The 22,960-nt window shown below is 39.1% G+C and overlaps 1 protein-coding gene across 3 annotated transcripts in view; it reads right to left on the reverse strand.

Moving 5' to 3' along the window:
- EPB41L4A (erythrocyte membrane protein band 4.1 like 4A) overlaps window positions 1-22,960 on the reverse strand; it is a 144,258-nt gene that overhangs the window by 62,762 nt on the left and 58,536 nt on the right. For all 3 annotated transcript variants that reach the window (XM_054810160.1, XM_054810158.1, XM_054810159.1), the window contains exons 4-8: window positions 15,731-15,782; window positions 14,573-14,651; window positions 10,057-10,154; window positions 6,954-7,074; window positions 912-999 (exon numbers count right to left, since the gene is read on the reverse strand). In XM_054810160.1, the coding sequence (XP_054666135.1) occupies window positions 912-999; window positions 6,954-7,074; window positions 10,057-10,154; window positions 14,573-14,651; window positions 15,731-15,782 (438 nt within the window). The remainder of the gene's footprint in view (window positions 1-911; window positions 1,000-6,953; window positions 7,075-10,056; window positions 10,155-14,572; window positions 14,652-15,730; window positions 15,783-22,960) is intronic.

Genomic DNA, 22,960 nt, shown 5'->3' on the forward strand with positions numbered 1-22,960 from the left:
TCCATGGGTGGGAGGGGCACGGAGCATGGGATATGAATACAATTAAGCCACAGGGTGCATTAAAAAATACTTTGTATTGCAGGCTACACAATTTTCAGCAGGAAATACATACTTAATCTTCTGGTAATATCTTGATTTCTTTATTTTCTTTCAAGTAATTTTACAAAGTACTGACATCTAACTCAGTGAACTATCTACATTACAACTCCCCATTTGAACTGCTGATTTTCTTTTATTCAGAAAAACCTGCCACAAGCGCAATTATTAAACAAGATAGAATGATGTTTCCACCAGGAGCACATAGCCTCCAGGTGATGACTTGGATCCAATCCCAACATACATGCTGTTTTACAAAAGAAGTGGAGGCTTTTGCTGAGGCAATACAACTTGCAATGCTGCATAATATAGCAGAGGAAAAGCTGGAAAAGCACTCCGGATCTTTAGCAAAACCTTCACAACGAATATTAAAAAAAGCCAGACATGCTGCTACCCCATCCTTGTTTTTGCAATGGTATTGAAAAGGTTTTAGGACACACTTGCTGTTATTTACACAAGAATAATGTGCAAATTCTTGTGTCAAAGAAAAAGGTTATAACCCTCTCTCATCTCTCCTGATACTTGCACTAACTACTACTTATTTATCCGAATTGTTTTTTCCAGAGTATAATTGATTGTCTTTTATAGGTGTAATACAATCACAGCCTTTCATCTAAAAACCATTAGGCTTCTGTATATATGAATGACTAAATCCCCTCAGCCTGTAAATATGTCTTCCTTTGCATTTCTTAAGTACAGTGTTTCCTTTCAAGTTATTCTGTGGCAACTAAACTATATAAATACTCTCTCCCACAGCAGTACATGAACATTTTTCTTTATTGTTATCAAGGTCAAAATATTTAAACAATACTTACATAAACAGGATGGAGGTCCACTCCATACATTTCCAGGGATTTGGCTACCCCTAAGTAGTTCACTTCTGCCTCAGCAGGAAGTTGACCCCTGTAAACAAATTTCTGTGTAACAATTTTGCACTTCCAGTCAACATATTAAAATAGATCATATTAATAAATACAGTTTGCTGGACAGGTATACAACCCTTCCTACCCTTTGTTTAGACCACCATTACCCTTTCAGCACTGTACTACTGCTTGCTCCAAGTCAGATTGGACAGTAGCACAAACTTCTACTGACCTCTCTGCTCTCAGATCCTGCCACAGATAGATGCTATCATATATACAATCTATGCCTACTACAGTGGCTAGTCTTTTCCCTGCTGTCACAAACACACTTCAGACATTCCATTTTTAGGCTTGAATATGCAAAATAACTTTTTTTCCAACAACTACCTGATTATTAATAAAGCAGGAATGGAATGACTGACTGGGGTACTATTTCCCCATAGCAGAAGTTACAAGGGATGTCTAAAAATAGGGTTCATGACTTCAGATAAAATACTTCTGTCTTCATGAAAACTCGCCTACAGGAAGTCACACCAACTGGTAATACCCAAGTCTGCTACTGTGAAAACAAAGTCTGGAGTCTGTCTCAAGAGATTACCAGTTCAAAAGATCCAGCTTCCCTTACTATCTGCAAATACCAGTTCATCAGTTAAAAACTACCATAGGCTGCACGTTGGTAGGAAAAAATAGGGGAAAACTGGGGGAGGGGGGAAAACTGGCTACTAGGCACATATTTGATATCACTGATGAAGGATTTTTTTTTTTTAAAGAACAAAATGACTAAATAAATTCAAAGCCTTCAGCAGACTTATCCTCAGAATCTAATTTGTTCTTCCCTTAATAACTGCTGTTGATACAAGAGCAAGACACCCTTTTTCAAGCCTGAGTAACAAGCTGCATTTTCATCTTCACTCTTTTTTAATACTTCTGTGAAACCTACTGGATTGTTATTAGGAAAGTACAGCACATCTTGTGAAAACATCAACTCAAAAAGATGCATCTCCTGCTTCACCCTGTGATTGTTCTCTTGGGGAAATACATTGCGTTTGCTACCTTTCAAATTCAAGGTGTGAAGCAGAGCTCAACATTTTGACTCAAGACCTGGAAAAGTCCTGCAATATGCACATTCTCGCTTCTTGTCTCCCCATTCTCTCCAGCCTAGCAGCTACTTTCCAGCTTTTCCCAACTTTGTGTTACGCCTGACGAGGTAAAAACCACATCAAACACGAAAGACATGAAACAGCAGTGCCAAGATGAACGCAATAGCACAGGTACTTAAAATGCCACCTTTGTATCTGGGAGATGGGCTGAAGCAGCCCATCTTATCCACATAGCAGCACAGATACTGTTTCAGGTGTTAGCCCTTCTTACCAAGGACTCCTAGAAAAGCAGCAGACCTGAAGCTTGCAAGACAAATCCCTTTCTTCAAGAGCATGACTTCCCAGTAGATCTGAGATTCATCTCTGTATTCAGAATATGCAGAACACTGGGTATTCAGCACATCAGCATTGTCACATCTGACATGTCTTTTATCCACTTCTGCTATAAAAATTTACTCCACAGCTTGATTTTTTTCTTTTTAAATCTTGTTGGCAGCTCTCAGAAATGTAAGCAAAATGCTCACTGAAGCAGTATTGTCTTCCTGAGTTCGCAGGCAGGCTAAATATCTGTCCTGAGCAAAGTGGATTACCTCATTACTGAATTAGTGCTAAAATCCAATACCAATTTAAATACTGCTGTTAGTGTTTCCTTACTGATCATACTTAGAAAAATGCTGATGTGCTTACCCTACTATTCTCACCTGTCTCTGAAAGTACCAAAAGGCTCAAGTGTCAAGTAAGTGTGTGTGCATGTACAAATATTTTCACAATAACATATAATTTATAAGAAAATGCATTTGCAAAAATATTAAAGGAAGTAAAGATGTGAGCTGGAGCTTCTGAAGGAAACAGATGGAAGCAGGAGGAGGAAGTCCTCCCAAATGCAGATGGAAAAGAGAACGTGAAGGGGAGACAGGAATATCAGGACTGAAATAATTCCCCCCATTACAAAGGGTAACTGTTCCAGTTTTATCATGTATGAAAACACAAACTCTCACCAGCATCATACAACCTGACAATAAACCCCCAAACTAAAACAGTGTTTGCAGTTGGCAATGACAGAGCAGGCAACGTAAGAGCCGTGCAGCTGACATGCACTACTTGTTTAGATGGACAAAGAACACTTGAGTGCCCTAAGCAATATTGAAAGCTACTCTCAAAGCTAACTATGAGGGCATTCTATCTTTCCTTATGCACCACTGACAGCATCTGATGTCGATTCAAAATACACCAAGAGCTGACTTGCCGAGTATCAGTTAGTCCCAGATCTGCTGCAGTGTTGGACAGGCAATGTCGGAGGGCCAATACAAGGTCTCCCATTTGCACTGAGGGATCTTATCCCTCCTCCAGCAGCATGAGTGTCTGCTTCCTCACATCCAAGCCCTGAAGCCACTGCTTGCTCCTCCAGATGTGCATGACAACATAAGGTCACCTCACCCGGCTATCTGACCTTGGGATTGTCATGCTGGTTTATCGATGGGACAACAATCACAGTAGACAGGCTGCAGAGACTTGATGCAGACAGAAACACACACACACGCACCCCCAGCTGACTTCCCTCCCCTTACTTGATTTTGAAACTTGCTCAAAAAACTGCAGCCTGAATGAATCCCTGAATAGCTATCGTGCCATGTAAAAACCTGAGAGATAACCTGCAACCAAAAATCATTTATCTGGACATAACTAGCAGAAGCAAGGTAAATGCAGTGCCACAGCTGTCTTGCAAAAAACCCCTGTGCTTCCATGCTGAGCTTCAGAAAGGATAAACATCTTCTAAACCATATTACAAACCTGTCCCTAAAACGTAACTGGTAGGTGAAACAATTTGAGATATGCCCTCAGCCATTCTAGCTTCCAACATCTTAACTAAAGAGAACACTGTCACCTGTGCAGAAGTCAATGCTGGCAGTGGTGATAATGACAGTCAGGCTGCACTAGCAATGAGCACATCTTAGTTTCACTCTCTTTTCTGATGCTGCTAAATCCCTGACACCTAACTGCAGCCAAGCAGTAAAAGAGTATCAGAGGTCTGTATCAGTAAGCATATAAAAACACTAGAAAGAGTGTTAGGACAGTTATGACTCCTCTTTGCAACCTCTGTTCCCCAGGCTTCTGAATTTCATCTTCAAGGTTATAAACTTTTTGAGGCAAATGGATCTTAATCTGATTTACTACACTAATGACTACAGAAGCTTGTGAGAGGAATGAAGGTTGCTTAGTATCAGTGGCCTGGTACATAGCAATTCATCTCAAGTTTCATTTCTCAAACACAACCTCTGTGATGTTGAACCAAACAAACTCTCTGTGCCTCAGCTTCCAATCTCTGGAACAGGAAAAACAGTACTTTTTTTACTTCACAAAAGGACCTCTAGTAAGGTTCTCTGTAATGCATCAATTACTACAGAGCAGTCAGGCAACCACATAGAAATAATTATTGAACAAGAGACTCTCTTCCCTGAAAGAGAACACTCAGGTCAGTGTGGCAACTGGCAGAGACTCCAATTACAGAAATTTTCAAAGAGAACAGCTGTGTCTCTGAGTCAATACCTATTCTCATTCAACAAGGCACAAATAACACTAACATGCAAAACTACAGGCAAGAAATTACTTAGCCTTTATCCAGACTGTGGCTTCATTATAGCAAGAGAATCAAGAAATCTAGACCTACATACAAGATGGCTAGCTCTGATTATCTTTACATTACTTTGACAAGGGGTATGATGAACATACTCATAAAATATTTCTTACTGCTCTGATCTTAATAAATTGTTATATCACAATTGAACCTAATTTGGATTTGTTAGAACAAGCTTCTTTATACTTACCAGGAAAATGAACTTGGAGACAAGCAAGTAAATGTTTATTTTGGCTTTATGTAGGTTGAACTTCTGGCATATGCTTTATTTTCAAAACCAATTTCACGTTGTGCATTTTTGAAGGCCCTGTGGTCTAATATTTGGAACAGCAGGTTGGGAAGCTAAATCTTTCTGACTCCCAGTGCTTTCACAAAGTGACTGGTGGTTCCACTTGTGTTAATCATGCACCAGGAGTACTTCAGTCTAAAACTAATCTCACTGAAAGTACTTCATACATAGAAGGCCATTTCTAAAAATGAGTAAATGGGACAAAAAATGGCTGTGAATTGCAGGGGATTTTTTTACATTTTTTGTATGCCTAGAGACAGTTAAATCTCCTCTTTAATAAGACTACGCACCTGCTGCAAATGCATCTAGTATTTAAGACATATTCACACAAGATCACTTTCTAGCTTTACTGTCTTTACTGGAAACTATGTTCTTTGCTCCAACTTCCCTATCAGATTGCTATGTTTTTCTCTCTATGTTGGTGCTGGTTTTCCTCTCTCAAGCACTGACAGAACCAACGGGGCCAGAGGTTATTAGTTCTTATCTTGCTTTGCTTATCTGTTGGGCACTCCAACTCCTGGTTGTCCTTATTGCAGTTTTGCTTCCCAGTCTGTTGACAAGTAATCAAGGGAAGGCATTGTATGTACAAACTGCAGTCTGACAGAAAATGAGCTGACTCCGAAAGCAGTATCTTGAGATCCACCATCAGGCAGAGATTATCCAGAATGTCAACGATAGTACAACTCACATGTTTTATTCCAGTAACTGGAAGATGGAGAATTAAAGTTTGGCAGTCTCTATTATAAAAATGAATCTGACTCTTCCAAATTTGTGAAGGTTGAGATTGCATGAATCTCCCACGTCTGTTGACATACATGTTTCAGATCTCTGCAGTTCTCCTTTGTCCTGTCTGCAGTGTGTCTAATATTCTCCTCCTGCAATCTCTTCAACAGTTGCCCCTTCCAAGTACCATAACTCTAGCTTCCTTCTGCCTTCTCGTACATAAGAAATGTTACCAGGTAGAGTTTCAATGCCTTTGAACTTCTGTAGTGCCTTGTTCAGTTTAAACCAAAATTATTTTGAGGCCCACCAGATACCCTGTGTTCCCACTGCTTAAAGGTCTCATGCAAAGTTTTGGAATTTGTTTGATTTTTGTCCAGAAACTAGGACTTTGAATGCCCTGTGTTATTCAGTGCTGCCTGATGAGACTGTTTCTAGGTGCTTGCTTTTTTACTTACAAATCATAAATTCTTCCTTAGAGTGGAATCCATTATATAGATCACTGCCAATATGTTTTATGCAAGATATGTTGGTTAATAAAATTAAAGGACTTTATGCTTATAAAACCAAACTGTCTCTTTAATTCATGGAGATGTTGCAACTGAGATTATCGCTTAAACCATGGGCATACTAACTGCTTTCCTGGTACCTCCTGCAATATGAGCTGCTCCCACAAAGATTCATGCAGGTTGCTACAAGCACTCCTTCATTACCCCAGCTAAGGATCTGGCAAGAAAATAGAGGCTTCGTTGTATCAAGTGCTGTACATTATTAGATTAAAAGTGGTTTTGTCCTAACAGTTCCCTTGAATGCACAGGGCAGTACAAAGAAAAGAAATATTATCCCCATTTTACAGACAGTAGACTGAGGCATGGCCATAATAATCAATTTGTCCAAAATTATGCAGGAAGTCTGTCCTGGAACAGGCAACTGACCTCACAGATTTTTATTTCATTCTTTTCCACTACAAAACTAAGAGGAAACAAGAGCTCTATTAAAACTGCTGATTCTGAAACACCCATACCTAGGCCTGACAGACATCGTATTTCCAGTTATTGTCCTACTCAGCTCCCAAAAGAACAGCTCCAAATACGTAAAAAGTTTTCTGCTCTGAGGGACATAACTGGATGCCCTGTGCTCTTTCCTCAGGCCTAGAGACCTCCACTCTGCACCACAAACTGTTCCCTTCCCCATCTACCAAGCATCTCTGAATCTGATGTGGCCTGCCAAGTTCCCAACTGAATTCTTACATCAGAGTTTTGTGTATCCGCTCTATGGCATCCTCCAGCTCTTCCTTCTGGTCTGGAACAAAGCGGTACTCCGAGACATAGCCTGCAGTGTGCTTATACGGGTCATAGTCCCCCAGCTCAGCTAGAGAACACAAGAAGAAAAGAATGGTCACCTATTTTCAATGCTTTATGTTAACCAAAAAATATGTTATATAATCCACGTATTTTTTGCCAATGCACCTCTTTCCAGCTGTCAATTTACCATGCAGTCAGTGAAAAAACTCAAAGACATAGTGCACATAAATCCAAGAAAAAGTGTCTTCAATCTTTTTAAAAGAGTAACAGAACATTCAAAGAGCTAGAGGTTTTGATAGGTAATCTACCACTTCTACAGGACTAGGTATCATTTTGTCTGAGCCAGCAAAGTTGAAATTTGATGACACATATCATTTAGCAGCAGATGTAAAACAAGTGTAGAAACAAAGTCTAGTTTTTGGAATACCCTCATGATAAGCTGTAATATGACAGACAGAACTGATCCATATTCTTGCTGGAACTCCTGACATAAATGTCAGTGTAGGAATGGGAATGGAGACAAATATCCTGAGACACCTAGAGGTATGCGCTTCTAAGGGTGTAATTTCTTGTGAGGAAATACAAGACTTCATTTTCCAATAAAAAATCAATATATTTCCTGAACATTAAATTCACTTGCAAAATCAAAATAATTTTTAAAAGAATTTTCTTAAAGAAAATAACCTAAAGAATAGCTGATACAATTTTCTTTGAAACAACTTTGAATTTCAATACGTAAGTCACATCAGTTTACATGTTACCATGCAATTACAACATAAGTATGCACCTTGGTCAGAATTCATTCCTACAGATCTTAATTCTAATTGCATCTATCTGAGAAACTCTGTGAAAGTTAGTATTTCCATTTTTTAATAACCATGAGTAAAATCTGTCTAGACTGGGCTTCTCTGAGAAAAGTTTAATGGAAAGTTTCTATCCAATGCCCACTAAGCCAAAAACATAGCCAAAAGGAGGCATCAAGAGCCGAGAAGAAAAAGACTTATCTAATAACTCATCTTTCTTTCCAGAATTTAATGATGCTTCTAGAACAAGATAGCAATCTGCTCAGTAGAGATGTTGAGAAGTTTCTCTAGAAAACCTCTGTAAAACTGATGTGGTCCTTGACCATAGCAGGAACAAGAACAGAAATGACTATAACAGCAACAACTCCAGCATTCCCAATAGGAAAATTGGTATATTCTGCAAACTGTGCCATGGGTACTGATTTTTTTCCACCACCACTATAATAGTGTGCAGTCTTTGGCCATGAAAGGATGAAACAATTCATGTGCTGAGGACAGGACCTGCCCAGAGACCAAAGATGGCACACAGGCACAACCTGCATGGTGAAAGCAGGGCCCGTGGCTGGAGCAGGACATGGGTAGAGGACTCTGGGAGACTACATGGCCTTGGACCCTCCTCCAGATCTCTGCAGCTGCTAGCTCCACTGGGAAAGATACCACCACCATCACTGCAGAAGCAGAGCTTCTCAGCTATTACTGAATTCCCACAAATGCACTTCATCTCAGTTTGGAAAAGAATAAAGCATGGTCTGGCACATCACCTTGCAAAGGCTGTTGACCCTGGTGCTGATGCTTTGGGTTCATATTTTGGGTATCTGACACAGACATTTCTCAAGTGTCTTTATATACTTTGAACAACTGCAAGCCCTAAATAAAATGACAAAGCTTTTTATAGAGTTAATGGGAATGTATGCTTACTGGTGCCAGGACTAACTTTAACCTACTGTATGTAATCTTTGCCATGTCTTAATTCTCCTCTCTCACGTGAGCTTCCTCATTGTTTTCCAACAGAATATCTGAGATTAGAATCACAGGAACAGCATTTTACACCAAAACAACAGCTCCTCGTACTCTAACCACCTTACAAAATTACTAAAGGACAAGAATTTATTCTTTTTACTCATTTCTCATAATATGATTAAGATGTTACCATCATTACATATTTTCCTGTTTCATACTTGCAGTATTTTTTCAGGGAAGGCACCTATGCCAGTAAAGTGAAATGTGCATTGCAAACAGTTTTTCAGAGTATGACAAGTCACATTTCTTAGATGGCAAAATGAACTTAGAAATAACTGTACAAAAATAAAAAACTGCCTGAAATTTTAGCTTTTTGGAAACACATATAACATACCATGAAATTCTGTATAATGCCCGTTCCCATTTCATACACAAGTTATTCTGCCTTGTAATTCTAAAATGGAAATGAAATGAGGACTATTTTTTATGTTGTATTAAGTGTTGTTGAGTCACACTTGGAATACCAATAATGCAACTAATCTTTGCTTAATAAATATAACTCATGAGAAAGCTAAATTTAACATAAAATAAATCACAGATATAGGTCCCAGCATGGCTCATCATACGATTTTTGGTTTCAAATTGTGCTTAACTACAGAACTTGAGCTGTAATGTGAAAGGAATAACTAACTGGTAGACAGCTCTTTTCTAATTGATTGCTAGTTCTATCAAGTATGCAGGATATAACATCTACTTCTGAAAAGCTAACTTCTGATGGGTGAATGCAGATAAATGACAGATAGAATTAAAATTCTTTGCTTCAGGTCAAAGCACATCCTCCCTTCAAGCATAGGCACATTCATACTAACATAATGTAATTTTTGAAAGAATCTTTTATTTGACAGACTTTGTTGGCTGGAGACTGCCAATAGTTCATCAAATCTGTAAACTTCCTTATGAAGGTTCTGTCATACTCTAAACATAATCCAGAGTAAGTCACAAAGTCATAAATACATGATAAGGTATTCCTCAGCAAGTTGAAGAGTGTTTGGCAGGGTCTTCAGACTGACTTTTCAGTTTCTTCTTTACATTAACTTCTATATTGCTTCTATATTATTTGTTAAGAATGGTTATCTATTTACAGTTCTTTAGATGAAATAATTCATATTAGTTTTGTTCTGTTTCGAAATGAATGCATGAAGTGTTAGGGAAGTCTTCAGTCACCACTTAAAATTAATCACAATACAGAATTAAAAGAAATACGCTCTCAGTTGACCAGAACTTACACTGAATTATATATGCTCCAAGCTGTGCTGCAGTGTTCATTGGACAAGGCAAACGGCCCTGTAAAACATCTTGCTTGACCTGCAAGAAAAACTGATACCTAAAACACAGAGAGAAAACAAAGTGATTATTTCAAGAGTCTGATGCACCAACTAATGTTTCATCATCTTCCAGTTTACTGAAGACATACGAGGTACCATAACTATGTGACAGTCAAAACCTGTATTCTTCTCTGAACAACCTTTCCCCTATTGACCTTGAAGTAACAACTAAGATTAATCTAGTGAAAGAACATAAGTGGTGGAGCACTCTGCAGGTTTCCCACCTGCTTAAATTGTGCAGATGATATAATTAATTTCCCTCCTAAAAATGTAATTTCTCTCTTTTGAGCAGTCAGGAAGTGGGGAAGAGGGCTAGGAATCAGAAAAATTGAACAAGAAACCTATCAAAGGGCCAAAGTTTTACCTAATCAGTAAGGGAGAACTGGGTATTGAGTACTTCTTGACTGAACGTTTTCCTCTCCACACACTCTAGAGCAGTCAAGCAGATTTGATGGAGTCCATGCTCCCATGAGAAAAAATGGATGGGCATACCATCAGCAGCTAATTGTATCTGTCACGGCATAGGGAACACTCCTTCTTGGTACACAGATAGCAGGGGTAAAACTGATTTTCAAAGTCATAACCTGCTTTTACACTTGAAGCACATACTGAGACCATTTACAGTGAAACATGCACAAAACGGAAAAGTCAAGTCAAGAAAACAATCCATCAAACAAAGGATCTGCTTGGTTTTGCAACTCCCCATATTCATTTATAGGAAATCTTTTAAAATCTATATGGGTTTTGTCTAGTTTTATTGCAACAGATTTAAGCAATGTTTCACACCATCCTAAGCGAATGTCTTGCACCAAGTTCATACAAAAGGTAACAATACTGAGAAGGTAACTTTTTTAAAAAAAAAATGGTCATCTATACAAGTATACAGCTTCTTCATTATTCACTAATTCAACTTTATTTACATAGAGCCATTCAGCTGCACTGCAATTTCAGTGCAATTTCAGGGAAGGTCACCAAAAAAAAAAAAAAAAAGTGTAACTCCAGCTTATCTACAAATCATTTAAGATCCAATTAAACTTACTAGACTTTACCAGCACAGATGAGCCTCTGAATAAGGATACCAGTGTCTTCTGGTTAATGATCCACCAGAACGTGTGCTGTGAAAAATATTGTAGTAGGAATGTTTGTCCTTAAAAAAATGGCTAATATTCTCCACCTTAAAGGACCAGGGCACTGCATAAGAATTTTCTGGAAATGTCACTAGAATCATAGAATCATGGAATGGTTTGGATTGGAAGGGACCTCAAAGATCATCTAGTTCCAACCCCCCTGCCACAGGCAGGGACACCCTCCACTAGACCACATTGCCCAAAGCCCCATCCAACCTGGCCTTGAACACTTCCAGGCAGGGGGCATCCACAACCTCTCTGGGCAACCTGTTCCAGTGCCTCACCACCCTCACAGTAAAGAATTTCTTTCTAACATCTCATCTAAATCGACCCTCCTTCAGCTTAAACCCATTACCCCTTGTCCTGTCACTACACTCCCTGATAAACAGTCCCTCTCCAGCTTTCCTGTAGGCCCCTTCAGGTACTGGAAGGCCGCAATCAGATCTCCCCGGAGCCTTCTCTTCTCCAGGCTGAACAATCCCAACTCTCTCAGCCTGTCCTCATAGGAGAGGTGCTCCAGCCCTCTGAACAGCTTCGTGGCCCTCCTCTGGACTCGCTCCAGCAGCTCCATGTCCCTCCTGCACTGGGGCCCCCAGAGCTGGACGCAGTACTCCAGGTGGGGTCTCACAAGAGCGGAGTAGAGGGGCAGGATCACCTCCCTTGACCTGCTGGTCACGCTGTTTTTGTTGCAGCCCAGGACACGGTTGGCTTTCTGGGCTGCAAGCACACACTGCCGGCTCATGTTGAGCTTCTCATCAATCAATACCCCCAAGTCCTTCTCAGGGCTGCTCTCAATCCATTCTCTGCCCAGCCTGCAGTTTTGCTTGGGATTGTGCCGACCCACGTGTAGGACCTTGCACTTGGCCTTGTTGAACTTCATGCGGTTCGCACTGGCCCACCTCTCAAGCCTGTCAAGGTCCCTCTGGATGGCATCCCTTCCCTCCAGCGTGTCAACCACACCACAACATAAAGGCAACATACACTCAGTGTTTCTTCCCTCTAAGCAATATCTCAGTACTGCTTCTGGCTTAGACTTGCCAGACCTACCTAGACAAATCTTCTCTGTATGAATGATGATAATTACGAAGATGATTTTACATCTACTCTGGAGTACAGAGCATCTTCTTTTTAACATGAAATGCATTTCTGATATGCACCTATCTTTCTGTTAGCACTTCTGCAGCTCTACAGTGCAGAGCTTCGTACCAGATGATGCTACAAATGTCTTTTCTATGTACCAGGTAATCTATTTTCACATTCTCATAGTGTAGTCTCAAAATAAAGCAGGATAGGAAACTGCAATAACCACCACCTACTTGCAAAAACCAGTCAGAGCCAACTGTAAAGTGCATAAGTGACTCCTACAAAGTGAATGATCTCAATTCCCATGAGCCACTAAGCTCCTAACAAAACCAGGCCTTTTGTCCAAACTTGTAGCTAAAGCACTCTCATCTTGTGCACTGTCAAGTTTGTCATGCATATATAATGGTGCTAGTTTGCTCTAGCAAACACATCCAGAAAATGTTAATAGGATTCACCTTAGTGTTACCTTTTGCCTACAAGCCAGATAGATTTTACTGTGAAGCAATTACAAATTTGACAGGTTTTCATTATTTGCAAATAGTAATCATGTACTGCCACAGATCATCAACACCTAATAACAACTGACTCTGCTCTCATACCGTTAAAATAACAAGCACAGGCTCCAAAGAAACACATCGGTTAGCACAAAACAGTTAACACATCACTGGAATTACACACTTAGGCAAAAAATTATTATTTTAAAGAAAATTTGGCCTTTAATCCCTGCTAAGCAGAAGGGGGTTTTATTATTATTATTATTATATTTTTTTTCTGAAAAGGTATACCATTGTTCCAAGGTTTAAGAGCTTACAGGACTAAATGCTCAGAAATGTTGAGGGCATTTGACTATTCAATGTGTTTTGTTGAAGAGTGTCAATACAAGCATATCGCTTTCTTATGCCCTCCCTCTTACCTTCTAAGGTGCAAATTCTGCATGACCAAACACTGCGTAGACATGAACGCAGGCTTGCTAATTATTCTAAAATGCTTCTCGACTAGATTTGCGCACCTAATTAGCAGTGCAAATCACTGATTGACCTTATCACAAGACAAACAAAAATTTTGAAAATTTAGCCCCTGTCATTTCCCAGACAGAAATCCGCCCTGCCTCCCAGGTAGCAATCACAACAGGTTCAGTGGCCAAAGCTCCCTTCCCAGGGCCATCTGTCTTCCCCAGTGAGCAGGGCTGGAAGTGCTTCTGGAAAAGCGCAGGAAAGCTGCATCAAACTTTCACAGCACAGGGGCATCACATTGTGGCCAGCTTACTCTCTTTGACCAGCAAAGTCACAGTGTTTATTATTTTTACCACACCACCCTCAATCTTGTTATACTGGAGACTTCTGTTCCTGCTGTGCCAGTATGGAAACAAAAGAATTTTCTTCTCTAGTACAAGAAAAATATCCTGGCTGTGCTGCAACAACTGCCACCTTTGATTAAGGAAAATTAAAAACCCTACATGCATTCTAATGAATTCTCATGTGTCATATTCCTAGGACATCAAAAGAAATATTTTGGCATTTATTAATGCAAGTCAGCGCACTAATTTTGTTCACCTACCTATCCAAACTCTCAAATGTCCTTTTGAACCTAAAACTAATTGTATGAGACCTTTCATTAATAAAGTAACCAGAAAACCCTGTGTGTGAAAGTTCAGGCAAGCATGTGTATGTGCCTGTGTGCATGTGTGTGCATGTGTTAGTGTGTGCATCCTCATATTTTGTAGAGGCTAAGCTTAGTTAAAAGATTCAAAAGCATGCAACTTTTCAATTTCCTTTGCATATTTTTAGAAAGACCAAAATGAATCCTTTTGAAAAACAGTTCTGGAATTTAAGCTATGGCAAATAAAGAAGATAATTCCCTGTATTTATATTTGACATCCAAGTAAACTCTAAACTTGATTATAACACAATATAAATGCAGATGTGACAACACATTCCTTAAAAAAAAAACCAAAAAACCACAAATGCACATCAAGTCTCTTTGGCTTTTGATGTACCAGACAGCACCTTGGGCTTCCAAACAGTTGTCCATACCAACCAGTGTGAAGCTAGTCACAATTCTCTTCCTACACATACATATTCAAGCAAAAACACTCAGATTTTTAAGCAAAAGAAACCCCAACCCAGCCACATCACAACAATATGCACCTGGCTGGAAGAGATTACTACCCTGGAATCAACAAACTACAGTCTTATTAAATACTGTACCTTGTTATTTCTTCTTTAAGTTTACATGGATCCTCTGCATAGAATTTAATGCCAAAATAGAGAGTGTATGGTGGTCCAGCTGAAGGAAAAAAAATATTTGGTGCCAAAGTTAGTTGTTATGAACAATTAATTGTTATGAATTGTTACTAGTTGATTACACAACGGCTACTAAGAAGCCTATCTTATTATTTTATGAAACTTGAAAGTTTCAGAAAAAAATCTTACACCCACATAGTAAATCCATACATCTACACTGACTATGCATGAGGAGAAAAAAAAAAAGAAAAGGATTTTAATTATTATTTTTCTTGTCTTGTGTTAATGTATTCACAGCTTGTCTGTCTACTTGGCATTTTTGCTTATTTTGAGGATTTAACTTTAGATTTCATTGCTAACTTACTATTTGTCCAAGTTTGGGGTTTTTTTTACTGCTTGATTTTGACCTTTAGATACTTTTTCCACTGAAACTAATACCTCCCACACTTTCAAGTATCTTATGGAGCAATTTCAATTATGTACCACTTTAATTAAGAAATATTTGGAAGAATTTTTCTAATTCACCTTTAAAAAATGTTATTCTCCTGAAAGCTTCAGTTAACAAAGTACCAAAATTCTTACAGCTACATTTATTCCACACATGCTCCACTTCTACATCTTTTTATAGAAGGTCTTCAAATTCTTACATAAAATAATTGCATCATGTTCTTTAATCATAATAAAAATAACAGATCTTGCATCTCTGATATGTGAAGAGTGACAGTAACAGTAGACACTCTATTATCAGTAAGAAGCAGTACTTTTACTTTTAGAAGCAAACAGGAATCTAAGTTGGCTATGGTATGGTACAGTACAACAGAGGTATCACAGCTACTATAAAAATAAATATATTATACAAGTTAAGAACAGCACAATTTATTATTCTAAAATAAAATTTAAGCACAGAGAAATCTTTGGACAATAATCACACAAATTATTGGAAAATGATGGTATGTTCAATCTATGTGTGAAATTTTGATACAGCTATGAACTGTAGTAATAACAGTTCAAGAACTATCAATCTGTTGTGACTAGAAAATAAATGTTGTACAGGCTGTATGTATGGAACTTTGCCTCTGTTACTTAATCTTCAGATATGTTAAGTTCAAATTAAATACATACTGTTTATCAATTCTTTATGTTCAGCAAGGGTCTTTGCAGGATCCAGCCAGTACTGTGAGACAGATAATTAGGAAATTAGTCAGTTAACATGGAGAATTAATACCAAACAATTGCAAATCTGTGTTTATTCATATATTGATATTTATTAGCAGACTGACACACTTCAGTCTGCTAATGACAATCTTGTGCCAGCTTCTGATCAGAGAAACACTGTCTGTACAAGTCTAACATTGTGTATCTTCTCTGGGTGTAGGGGTCTTCCTAAAAAGAAATCTGTTTAGTAAGAGCCACCACATCTCAGGCTCATAAGAATCTGGCTGTACAGAAGTATTATACTAAGTACCTGTTGCTGTCTACCTGATCTGCTATAGCTAGTATATGGATGTGCAACCTTGCTCTTTTCTTCCTGGGAGATTAACCTAAGCAGGATAAGTCTAAATAACAGCAACAACAAAGCATGTAAGACAGGACCTACAAGGAAAGAATGAAGAGGTTTCACTTGTTTTCTGAAAAACAAAGACTGTAGGGGGAAACAGAATAACTACTCTTCCAACACCTGAGAAATTGCTGTAAGAATATAGCGATCAATTTTTTTTCATGTCCATTAAGTATGAAGAAATTGGCTTAACCAGAAGCAAAGAAAAATTAGTTTTCATTTTCAGAAACAGTTTCTAGCAGTAGGGGAAGTGGATGACTAGAAATTGGCACCAAGGTAAGGAGTGCACAGACTCTTTCACCAGATGTTTTACAGGACTAGTTGGACAAATGTGTCAGACCACAGAAGGATGAACTGTTCCCATAACATTTGATCAAGAGACAATCTGCAGTGTAATTTCTCACTGATTAGTCTGCCCTGCCTTTATCGAACTTCTAATAAAAGTTATTCTGATATTACTGACCACAGACCAGCTGTGTACTTCTTGTTATGGCTATTCAGGTCACCAGCATCCTGTTCTTTTAATCCCTCCAGCAACTTATTTCTTCCTTAGCTTGACATATCTATGATTCAGTTTTGGAAGAAAGTGCAGAGGCACCTGCCAAGATCATTCTTGTCTTCCTTTTTTTCAGTCCTTTTGCCTCATATATAAACTTTCTGGACCAACTGAGACTGGCACCCCTTCTTAAAACACTGAAAATAAAAACGCTGTGGAACACAGCTGCTATAAAGAGCAAATTGAGGTGGATTGAATCTACTCCCTTAGTATCCATACCTTTTTTAACTGAGGAACTACATAGATCAATGAATGAAGAACCTCCTTACCTATACCCCTGAACTAACTCTACAGAGAATAAGAATAAAATGATTAATCAAAAAATCTCCCTCCTCTATCAAGAGAACTTCTCTGGACTAGAAAATTTCATTATTGCAAGGAGTAGCATAAAGATGGGAGGGATAAAAACTACAAAGCTTTTTAGTAGAAAATTTCAAGAAATTAATTTCATAAGTGGTTGCAACAACTGTCTTTATTTTGACAAAACTTGAAAACAAACTACTTCCACTAGCTGCTGGTCCACCTGTAATAGAAACAGCTGTATGGCTTGTTCTTGGCCATTGCTATTTCAAATCCAGGAATATCTGTTAAGAAAATTTCCTAAATTTTGAAGGAAAAAAAATATTTGGTACATGCTTGTATTGAATACATCCAATAACTATTCAAGTATAAACCCTCTTAACCTCAACAGAAGGTTCGAAAGAAAAAACTTGTCACATTTGTTTAAATACTCCACTAGAACTCCATATCAACAATAATCTGAGCAAATACAATAGGCTGATAAATAGATTTTACAGTCCACAGGCAGAAAAAAGGCTAAGTGACTCTGCAGTGCGCATTCTGGCTATGCAACGCGATCAGAATGTGGCCTGACCTCTTCCCAAAACTGGCATCACAGTATGAACAGCACATCATCAAGCTAGCTTGCTTTTCATTGGCAGCTCTGTGTTACACTGCAAGAGATTCAAAATCAGATCTAAATCTATCACAGAATAACTCCTTCATTAAGTTCTGAAATGAAATCGGCTTCAAGATATATTGCCTTATAGCCCTCTTTGCAGTTTAGCTTCATATGCATAGGTAGATAGGCTATTTGTAAAAAAAAAAAAAAAAAAAAGTATATTAATGGATCATCATTCAAGTTTTCAAGTCAAGCATACAACAGTTACAGATTTCTGGTTGTCTCTGCAAGCTGAATTCCACTGCCTCTTGTATCCATGTGATTCACTGGCTGCCATGAGACAAACCAGAATTGGGCTAGGTCATTAAAGGCTGTATGGGCACTTGTAGACACTACAATCAAAACAGAGCTGCATTAGAAGTCTTAATTGTCACTAGGCTGTACTTGACTTGCAAGTCAAATCAGTGCTTTGTACGATCTTCTGAAGGCAATTTCCAAGCTTGGGGCAGGGCGGCAAAATTCAGTGGGAAAACTGCAAGTTCAGATTCAGAGGGAATCTGAAGAGAGGAGAGGGAACAAACCTGATTATTTGTAGGTTATTATCCTTTCCTTCGAGGCAGCAGGAGGAACTGCACTCTGAGCCCTCATCGGAGGGCTGCTACTCCTATTAGTGAAAAGCAGCATCATCTGGCATGAAATAATATGCTCGTCTGAGGGTACTGTGGGCATCTAGATTGGTGTGCTGCGTAGGTGAAGTTCAACAGTTCGGCTTAGGACAATTTACTGCTGCAACAGAGAGTACTGGGGAAGAGGCAAGTCTGGTCTGCCTTCTCATTTCTCCAATAAGTATTCAGCATTTTGGCAATGCCACAAACCCACACTTAGAATCACTGTGTAGCTACTATTTCAAAGGCTGCCAAAATTTTCCTGAAGAATGCAAGGGGTTGGGGGAGGACATGGAAATTTCTAACATTTTATTTATGTGTCAAAGATGAATGGAATTTCATGGATAATGAAAAGGCATTTTTCAAGACAACATTAGATAATAAAGATGAGAACATTTATAAAACAAAGAACCCCTCCAACAGAGCCCTCTAAGATACATACGCATGTATAATGATGTTTATTAGATGCATGTTAAATGCTTGCATATACATATAAATATTGTTGGGTATAGTTACAGTTTTGAGGTCGCATGTTAAAGTGCCAAGAGAATAAAAAAGCAGAGTGCCTTATTAATCCAATACACTTGCACAGCAGGTGCTGACAACAAACTCTGCATTCGTGAATGCCAAAGTAGCTCCAACACTCAGCCTCATTTTTTTTACCTGTTTGGCAGCCAGCTTGACATTTCTCAGTGATTTCCCACCTGTATCTCTCCTGTACAGACAGCCAGGGTTATCTGACTTATGAACAGCTCACCGCTGCTGCAAAGAGGTGGAGGGCCCAGCACATACCCATGCAACTGCAGGTGATAAATTTTGTGAATCTGAAAGTGGAATTTAATATTTACGGAAGAAATGGGGGGGGAAATCATGATTTTTAAGTAGTCCTAATCAATGGAACGATCCAATTACTAAAGTAATGGTCACTGGTTTACTAGTTGTTATTTACAAAGATTACATAGTATAAGCTTAATTTAGTATTTATTTTATTTACTAAAACTGATTATAAATGCACAATGTTACTAAAGAAAATAATTACTTTTTAATTTTTAGATAGAAATTATAAAAAGATTATGTTTTCAAGTATAGCATATCTAAGAATAAACGGACTCTATTGTCCTTTGTACTTTTATAAATCTGGCTCCCATACAAGCTAGATGTGTAAGCAGTATGCATCAAAGTGCCATGCAGCATTTCATATTTAGCCATTTTAAATGACTGCAAACATTTTTCCACAAATCTGGAATCTTCCATTGCTTGAATCTGGATAGGGTTAAACCTGGGTCAAATTCCACGAACCTGTCTGAAAGAAAATATTAACTAGGTTGAAATGTTTGCTGTGGTATCAATCAATGAAGTGTCTGGTGGAGAAAAATCTGTCAACCTCAAACTAAATTCTGGGCTGTCTTTATCAGATTCTTACGAAGCTGTACCCATCATGCCACACGTGCCAGGTTTTTTTCACATTTACAGCAGAAAAAACCACAGCTTTCAAGAGAAAATCCAGTATTTTTCAATTATAATCTGAAACTATCAAGATTTTTCCACAATCTAAGACAACACTAACAATTAGAATTATTTTGTCATTTTTCTCTGCAAATGTTCAGTGCAAAGAATCTAAAATCTGCTAAGCTCAAGACATCCTTATTATATAAGAAATATATAAATCATCAGGCAATTCCTACATACAAAATACAAATATATGTTTAATACTTCTGTCTTTTCTTCATTAGAATCTGAAGATATATTTATTATATTTAGTATTAGATTGCCAGTGTGAGTTTCCTGTTCATCCTTCTATATTCTAAAAGCTTACTCTTACTGCCTTTAACTCACCTGACCATCAGCTTTGTCTAAGTTGTTTCAATCCATTAACAATCTTCTAAAATTTCTAACTTCGAATAACTATTATCAGTCTCCTTTTTCTTTTCACTGGATATGTCATCTATTTTAACAAATATAACAAGTCTTATTCTTTCTAGACAATTTAGTATACCATGCTTATGGGCAAATGTCAAATCCATAGAAAAATAAAAATCCATACAGAAACAAAATACAAACTAAGTACAGCTCATCCATTTTTCTAAGATCTTGAGATCAAAACATACACCACATTATGTGCCAGTAATTCCCTACAGAACAGACATTTTTGACTGTAAACAAACCTTTTGTTAAAATCATGCCCTTCTTTCTACAGTTAAGTTATATACAGTCTGTTCAGTCTGTTACCCTATCCAATTTGGTTAGTAACCTGGCAATCTGAGCACATTGCAGTTACTTTAGTAATCATGCTGGATGGATCAAGCAACATCTTTCAGATACAGGAGTTTGTACAGCAGGGATATGCAACTTCATGGCTCAGCTTTGCCACAGCTGACCTGATCTACCATTGCAGCCCAGCGACTCACAGTAGAAAGTTCAGCTTCACATGAAACTGCGTGCTGGGTTATGCAGCTGTGAAATACATTGCCATGGGCTACCTCCTGCCTGCTGTGCTCCTAGGTCTGTATGCTCAAAACAAAGCTTCCCCATAGCAGGGGACAAAAAACTTATCTACACTTCACAGTGGATGCATGGTACAGAGCGAGCATGCTCCCCACCTCACGTTAGCTCCAGATCTTGGAGCAGTACACACGTGTTCACACAGCGCTGCACAAGAACTAACCGGGGCTGGGGACATTAGCTTGGCTGCAATGCTGGTTATACAGCTTTCTGTATTTGCATTTCTCCCCTCAGAGCCCTAAGAGAATATCAATACGCTGTACATTGTGAATATAACAGGTCAGATTAGCATTATATAGGTTAAGAAAAGCATATTTGCATCACTGCCTGTGATGCAGCTTTAGGTTAAGCAGGTTTAATGCGAGAATCCAGTTAGGGATGGTGAGGAGGCAACCTGGCCAGTGTGAGATTGAGAAGTGCAACCAGGTTTCTGGAAGTAAAAAAAAGTTTTTGTTATCAACAGACCTTTAAAATGCTTTTGGTTGTCTAGCTTTCTGCAATAAGAGAGTTTCAAAATCTTTTTTGTAAGAGAAGCTCTAATAGCATGACTCTTTTCAGCACGCTTTTGTGATTTGACAAGGGAAAGCCTTTGGGCTTCAAAAGTACCCTTTCCCTCATCAAATTGTGCTCACCTTCTCCTGATATATTATGCGTTAAAATTGCCACTTCCATTCTCTCTTTTGTGAGCCTCAAGAAAATACTGGCCTCCTGCCAGAACAGTAATTAGCACGACTATCCTAAGGCACACTGGAGATGCCACAAAGGCAGTAGCAAAGGAACTATGTGGGGAGCATCTGGGAGCTGCAGGATGGTGGGAACCAGAAGTGAGAGGGGGAGGGGACCTAACACGGCCCTCCTAACACCAACCTACCCAGCATTTGGCCCCTCCTTCACTAAAGAAGAGGTACATCACTGGGCCAGTTTTCCCCAAATACTAAAACAGTGAGAGAGAGTAAAAGGCAGGACAGTTTCCTAAGCCACTTTCAGCTTCTGCAACAAAGATTCTGGTGATCATGTCTCACCTGAAAATACCAGATGGGGCACAATGTCCCGTATTTCTGGCAGACGAGACAAAAGACAAAAATGCCCTGTCAATCAGGACCCAGCTGGCTATCCACATAAAGAAGCATAAAGATTGTATCTGTTCTCAGCTTAGCCGAACTTGAGTGTCAGCAGTTTCCACAGCAATGCAAAAGGCTCAGGTGAAGGGCTAATGATGAGGCACACTGAGAGATTGAGTGGCACTCAAAACTGGTCTTCCTTTTAAAGTATTTGCACAAAAAAAGGTACTCATGTATTACATTAAAAAGCACCATGCAGTCTGTCAACCCAAGCACTCAGAGGTTAGGAAACACTACTGACAACCTATAGCTTTAGTTCAACCCATCTGTTTATTCTGGCATAGGTTTATATCACAGATTTTTCTTTAAATATTCTATGTTGGATTTTAAATAATTATTTGTATTGGGTTTCCATGGCAAGGTTTTGCTAGCGGGGGGGAGCTACAGGGGTGGCTTCTTGCCCCCATGTCTGGTAGAGCCAATGCCAGCCGTGAAGAACTGCAGCCCGTGGGAAGGACTCACATTGGAGAAGTTGGTGGAGGACTGTCTCCCGTGAGAGGGACCCCAGGCTGGAGCAGGGGCAGAGTGTGAGGAGTCCTCCCCCTGAGGAGGAAGGAGCGGCAGAGACAACGTGTGATGAACTGACCACAACCCCCATTCCCTGTCCCCCTGTGCTGCTGCGGGGAGGAGGGAGAGAAATGGGGAGTGAAGTTGGGCCTGGGCAGAAGGGAGGGGTGGGGGGAAGGGGGGTTTAAGATTTATTTATTTTTTAATTTTCTCATTACCCTACTCTGATTTTTATTGGAAATAAACTGATTTTCCCAACCTGAGTCTATTTTGCCCGTGACAGTAACTGGTGAGTGATCTCTCCCTGTCCTTATCTCAACCCAGGAGCCTTTCACTATATTTTCTCTCCCCTGTCCTGCTGAGGATGGGAGTGACAAGTAGCTTTGGGGGGCACCTGGCCTCCAGCCAGGGTCAACCCACCACATTACTACAAGATGCTTTTTGTTTTTCCTTATAAGTTCTATGTTGTTCAGAGCACAAGATAGATAAAGCTTACCCACTGCAAGAAGAAAGTGTTCTGGCAACCCCTAACCTTTCAAGAA

The sequence above is a fragment of the Grus americana genome, chromosome Z (assembly GCF_028858705.1).
Source record: "Grus americana isolate bGruAme1 chromosome Z, bGruAme1.mat, whole genome shotgun sequence".
In the NCBI taxonomy this organism is placed as follows: domain Eukaryota; kingdom Metazoa; phylum Chordata; class Aves; order Gruiformes; family Gruidae; genus Grus; species Grus americana.